At 47.0% G+C, this 6,217-nt stretch overlaps 1 protein-coding gene across 1 annotated transcript; it reads left to right on the top strand.

Moving 5' to 3' along the window:
• The first annotated feature begins 846 nt into the window (after window positions 1-846).
• Window positions 847-4,913, top strand: CCN2 (cellular communication network factor 2). The gene is made up of 5 exons (XM_035108975.2): window positions 847-1,153; window positions 1,325-1,544; window positions 1,998-2,255; window positions 2,452-2,663; window positions 3,504-4,913. The coding sequence occupies exons 1-5, from the start codon at window positions 1,088-1,090 to the stop codon at window positions 3,798-3,800; spliced, it is 1,053 nt and encodes a 350-aa protein (XP_034964866.1). The 5' UTR covers window positions 847-1,087; the 3' UTR covers window positions 3,801-4,913.
• The last annotated feature ends 1,304 nt before the right edge of the window (window positions 4,914-6,217 follow it).

Here is a 6,217-nt window from a genome sequence, read left to right as displayed (position 1 = left end):
TATTGGAATATTCTCAACAAGTGTAGGGGAGAAGAATCTTGTTTCCAAATACACTGTATGATTTCAGCTTTTAATCCATTCATGTGTTTGTTCATAAAGCACATGTGGAAAAACTCAAATGGGGGGGGGCAAGTGTTTGGATGGGATGGAAGGCAATGTTTTTTAACAGAATCCATTCGTTTGGTTCACATTTTCCATTAAGTGAAACTTCACCTTCACAGTACTTTTTGCAAGCACTTTCTTTTGGATCCTGTGAACTGAAAACTGGAAATGTCTCAGATGTGATCCCTGATTATTATTAATAATAATCATAATACTTTCCAAGAAATAAATAATTTCATCCTTTTATTCTTTGGTCTGGAGGTGTCTTTACATATGATTTATGCAATTTGGAGGGAGATTTTTGTGTGTGTGAAATCCAGGTCCATTCCTTTGAAAAAAGGAGAGAGAGAGAGAGAGAGAGAGAGAGAGAGAGAGAGAGAGAGAGAGAGAGAGAGAGAGAGAGAGAGTATTCCAAAAGAGACGTATTTTTAAGTCCTATAAATCAGGTCTGTGGTGGTGGGAAGAATCTAGGCTGGGAGCGGGAGAAAAGTCTCCCCCTTTCTTTTTCCCCTCCCCTCTTCTTTTTTTCGATGGTGAAAAATACAGCGCCTTTTTTGTGCGCTGAAGTGCGCCAGCTTTTTCAGACAGGAGGAATGCGGAGTGTCAAGGGGTCAGGATCAATCCGGTGTGAGTTGATGAGGCAGGAAGGTGGAGAAGAATGTCAGGAATGTCGCTGTTTGTGTAGGACTCCATTCAGCCGATTGGCGCGTCCCGGGCGCCGGGAGTGTATAAAAAGCGCTGGGCCGCCTGCTTGAGACTCAGACCGAACCACCTTCCTCTCTGCTCCCAAGACGGAGAACAAGACAGGCAAGCGGACTCCGCACCAAAGGAAGGCGCTTCCCCACGAAGGCTGCACAGAGCGAAGCCAGATCCGACAGCAGCGACCCTCTCTCGCCACAAGGCAGTGAGATTTTGCGAGCCCTCGCCGGACCAGGAGCCCCTCCGCTTCCGCGCAACTTTTGCCGCCGTCTCTGTCGCCCTGAACATGCTGGCAAGGATGGGACTCCTTCGCAGCTTCGCCTTGGCGCTCGTCGTCGCCCTCTGGAGCCGGGTAAGTCCCCCTTCACTCGGCCTCGACGGTGGCCGAGCTTGGCTTGGCGGGATCAGGGGAGCTGGGTGGCTGGCTGGCTGGCTGCGGAGCCGAGACCTCTTCTCGGCTTCCCGTCTCTCCTCCTGCTCCGTCCGATCCTGACCCCTCTGTCCCTCCTCCGTGTCCCCCCAGGACGTGGCCGGCCAAGACTGCAGCGGGCAATGCCAGTGCGAATCCGCGCCCCCCGAATGCCCGCCTGGCGTCAGCCTGGTGCAAGACGGCTGCGGGTGCTGCCGGGTGTGCGCCAAGCAGTTGGGTGAGCTGTGCACCGAGAGAGACCCCTGCGACCCTCACAAGGGGCTTTTCTGCGACTTCGGCTCCCCGGCCAACCGGAAGATTGGCGTCTGCACCGGTGAGTACCCGGAGTTTTGCCTCTAGGGGGAAGCGGCGAGCAGGTCCAGAGAGAAATCCCTTCTAGTGCCTGGAAAAGTGACGCTAGCCTGTTCCAGCTTTTTGTTTCCTAAGATACTTTCCCTTCCTTCAGTCAGCCTTAAAACAAAAAGCACCCTTTGTGTATGGAAGAGATTGGTGCAAAGGATTGGTCTGGGGGGCTTTCAGTCTCCTCTAGCAAGCAAGAGAGAGCTTCCCCTGTTGACTTTCTGCCTGTTGCGCAGCTGTTAAAGGCATCAGAGCTCCAGTGTGCACAAAGGTGGCAGATCCAAGGACAGGAGTCGACCCTTGCATGCCCAAAATATGGTTAGTTCAGTCCCTTTCTTTATGTGTAGGCAGAGCTGCTGAAATCTAGGCTCCTTGATCACTCTAGGGTTGTTGTTTTTAATGAATGGCTTCTCTTTTCTGTTTGCAGCAAGGGACGGCGCCCCCTGTGTCTTTGGAGGCATGGTTTACAGGAGCGGAGAGTCTTTCCAGAGCAGCTGCAAATACCGATGCACTTGCCTGGACGGGGCTGTGGGCTGTGTGCCTCTCTGCAGCATGGATGTTCGCCTGCCCAGCCCCGACTGCCCTTACCCACGAAGAGTGAAGCTGCCAGGCAAATGCTGTGAGGAATGGGTGTGTGATGAGCCCAAAGACAAAGAACAGACTGCCGTTGGACCTGCTCTTGCTGGTGAGCTTGACTTTTTTAGTAGGCTTGCTCTCTCCATGCCCCTCTCCATGTTGATAGCCTAAGTTAAACTACACAGGGCACTTCCTGGAGTTTGGTTGCCCCCTTAACCATGCTGTGGTCTCCATCAATGGATTCTGTACCTTCTGAATGAGCTCTTAGTGCTAGAACCTAACCCTTTCTGCTATTCTTTTTCCAGCTTATAGACTGGAAGACTCTTATGGACCTGACCTATCCATGATGCGTGCCAACTGCCTGGTCCAGACCACGGAATGGAGTGCCTGCTCCAAGACTTGCGGAATGGGCATCTCCACCAGAGTTACCAATGACAATGCCCACTGCAGACTGGAGAAGCAAAGCAGGCTTTGCATGGTGAGGCCATGTGAAGCAGACCTGGAGGAGAGCATCAAGGTAAATAGGGCTCCGCTTTGTTAGAGCACTTCCACATAGTGACTGTTAAGACCCACCTGGTGGCTCTTAACAAGGGTTTTTGTATCCACCAATGGTTTGGCCTTAATGGAACATGATTTCACTCAGGCAAATTCTCCCCACCCCCACCCAATTACAGCAGTTCTCTGCATTGTGTCCCATTCTGTTTCAATGGGTCTTACCACCAGCTTCCAAGGAAGAGGAAGCAGGGGGATATAAGTGGGCCAGAGAGCTCAATGAACATCAGGTGCCCTGCCCTGAGGGAGAGGAAATACTTCTCTCTAAGGCAAAGCCATCCTTGGATACAACACTGGGGGACGGAATACATTGTACAGGGCTGTTGTTGTTCCTTGAGTTGACCTTCATGAATGTGAGTGAAACTTTCAAGAGAACTAGGCATGAACAATCTGCTATATCTGGATGGAAATGCTACTGGAGTAAGCAAGACTCCATTTATACCTACAAGGCATAATCCAGCCAGATTTAAGATCCTTAGGTATCATTGACTTCATTGTATGTTTGCTTAGCTCTACCAGTGGAATAAACAAAGCGTTTACACTGGTTGGGTTGTACCAATTGAGATGTATGTGGGCTCAATTAGCCGAATTTAGGCCTCACTGAAATCAGTGGGGCAAGTTAGCCGCAACTAAAGTCCCATCAATTTCCACAGGGCTTCATCTCAACTGAGTCTGGTTCCACTGTAATACGTTTAAGATTGGACAGTTATAAAATAAATAACACATAGAGATAAACTAAGATATTTGATAATGTGTATGGAAGCTGATATGTAAACATAGGAATTCTCTCTTCCTCTCTCAACAGAAGGGAAAGAAGTGCATTCGTACTCCCAAGTTCTCCAAGCCTATCAAGTTTGAGCTGTCTGGCTGCACCAGTGTAAAGACCTACCGGGCCAAGTTCTGTGGCGTCTGCACCGATGGCCGATGCTGCACCCCTCACAGAACAGCCACCCTCCCTGTGGAATTCAAGTGTCCCGATGGGGAGGTCATGAAGAAGAGGATGATGTTCATCAAGACCTGTGCATGTCACTACAACTGCCCTGGAGACAACGACATCTTTGAGTCAATCTACTCCAGGAAGATGTACGGAGACATGGCATAAAGCCCAAAGAGAGACTTTGAAAAACTTGACGGTCAACTTGAACTTAATAATTTGCATCTCATTTTGTAAAACGTGATTCGATAGCACAAGGTATTTAAATGTCTGCTTTGGGGGGGGGGGACAAAAAGCAGAATGTCCTATGTGATTTCAGACAAAACTGTCTATTGACCCCAAACATTGGTTTGAAGGAAAAATAGTAATAATAAGATGGACAGTGAGGAGCGACAATGAAGTTGCGCCTCAGAACAGAGTATATGGGGGGGGGTTTATAGGGATTACTTAAGGGGACATGTGCCATCTCGAGCAGCCTTTTCGTGGTGTGTTAGCATGTCTTCCACCAAATAGTGCAATCAGAAAGGACGCTTAGCAAGGCTACTGTCACGGGTTTCCGTGATGGTAGGTGCTGGACTGGAAATTCTCACCCAGCAAGGTGCTAAGTAATTGTGTTCTGTTAGAACAGCAATAGTTTTGCTTTGAAGTTCTGATTCAAATGGTTTGTTCAGAATGAATCGGAATTAGACTGGACAGCATGTGGCAATGAATTTGCCTGCCACAAGCTAGATTTTTTTAATTAATATTGTAATATTGCAATCTTGTAAATACTGTTGTGTGTGTGTGTGTGTTTGTGTGTGTGTGTGTGTACATATATATATATATTGTACAGTTATCTAAGTTAATTTAAAGTTTTATTCCCTTTTGTGTTAATGCTTTGATACATCAGTGTTAGCCTCATCTTTTTTTACAATTCAAGGCTTTATCATTCAAATACAATCCAATGCATTCATTTAACACAAGAAATAGATTCTCTTTGGGAAGTTCAGTTAGTGGGGTTGGGTGTTGCAGTGAAACGAAGTGATGCTTTGCTGAACAATATGCACCAGCAGAGTCCTTGCGAAGCTCATCATCAAATCAAGGACAAGGAGAGGGAAATCGGATTCTCTCTGCCTTAATGAACGTACATGGACTGCAGCGAAATGAGTGGCTTATTTGTTAGTTGACCAATCTTTCCACCTGGGAACAGTCTTGTTACCTGTTGAGAAGTGTGACCAAAAGTTACATGTCTGCACCTTTCTAGTTGGAAAAAAAATTAAAGTATTTTATTTTTTATATAAATTGACTTGTGCTTCTCTTTATTTTGTTGGGTCAACAAAATGCCAGCAGCTCAGTAATATTTACACTCTGGACCAGTAGTGCTCCATGAAAAGCGAGGGCAGCAGTCCTTTCCTCACCTCTTGCCACCTGCATTGTTTCATCTTACCATGGGATGGGGTAGGTGGCGGGGAGATTGCCTCTGCCACAGCATTGGCAGCCATGCAAAAATCCACTGTTCCTGCCAGTGTGTTTGCACTGCAACGACCTACCTACCACTTCCCACCTTCCCCCCAGTAAAGCACATTAACGCTGGTAGTGGGAAGTCAGGAAAATGCCATCAGTCCTCCACACTAACTGCTCTAGACTGGGCTTCCACATGTCCCTCTCCTTTTTTTGGATGGTTATGTGAATGACTCCAGTGTGGCAAGCCAGCTGTGCTTCATTTGAGGGCTCTTCTTTTTCTGCCGAGTGGGGTCCTGGACTTCTGATAGCACCATGGCCTACACTCCAGTAGGAGGTATTCCTTGATGTATCTAACCTGGTGGTAGGGTGCAATTAGTTCTGCACACTGGAATGAACGGAAAGAACGGAAGGCTTAAGCAGGAGAACGAGCGGGGAGACTCATTGCCCATATACAAGCTGGCAAGAACAATATTGTGTATAGCCTTGTTATTGGATGTAGATCATAGAATTATAGACTTGGAAGGGACTCCCAGCAATGCAGGAATCTCAGCTAAAGCATCCAGATGTCAGCTGGCCAACACTGCTGAACATGTAACATGTAAACAGGTTTTCAGTCCTCAAAAACTAACATAAGAACATTTTGTCAGCCCTGCTTTTAGAAAGAAAATACACCCACTATCCTGAAACTTCTCTGTGCTGCTAAGTCACTAGCATAGCTGCCAAGTTATCCCTTTTTTTAAGGGATTTTCCCTTATGCTGAATAGGCTTCCTCGCGAGAAAAGGGAAAACTTGGCAGCTATAGTCACTAGTCACATGATACTAAATTGCTTTCTGTGTTATTTTTGTCTTAATACTTCAGTCTGTGAAGGAGCATAAAAAAAATAAATGCAGCACTTTAATTTCATTCAGTGGCAGAATTTAGATTTAAGATGATATATAATCCTTAGAGGCAGAATCCTGCAGTGGTTCAATGGGACTTAGCCCCAAGCATGCATGCACAGGATTGGGGCTAAATCATTGACTCATTGACACTAGCTGATTCAGATTACACTCTAGGTTTCCCTGCAGCAAGTTTCCTAAGGTTTGAGCCAGCGGAGTCGCATAAATCTCATCAAAGTCAGTTCTCTGGAGTCGTCAGTTTC

The sequence above is a fragment of the Zootoca vivipara genome, chromosome 3, assembly GCF_963506605.1.
Source record: "Zootoca vivipara chromosome 3, rZooViv1.1, whole genome shotgun sequence".
NCBI lineage: Eukaryota > Metazoa > Chordata > Lepidosauria > Squamata > Lacertidae > Zootoca > Zootoca vivipara.
The sequence above is the reverse complement of the archived record's forward strand: the minus strand, read 5'-3'. Positions and strand labels throughout refer to the sequence as shown.

What these genes read in the sequence shown, in the direction of transcription:
- CCN2 (XM_035108975.2), top strand. Translation starts at nt 1,088, where the DNA reads ATGCTGGCAAGGATGGGACTCCTTCGCAGCTTCGCCTTGGCGCTCGTC. An exon ending in CGTTGGACCTGCTCTTGCTG is followed by an intron (nt 2,256 to 2,451) that starts GTGAGCTTGACT and finishes TTCTTTTTCCAG; the next exon opens with CTTATAGACTGGAAGACTCT. An exon ending in ACCTGGAGGAGAGCATCAAG is followed by an intron (nt 2,664 to 3,503) that starts GTAAATAGGGCT and finishes CTCTCTCAACAG; the next exon opens with AAGGGAAAGAAGTGCATTCG.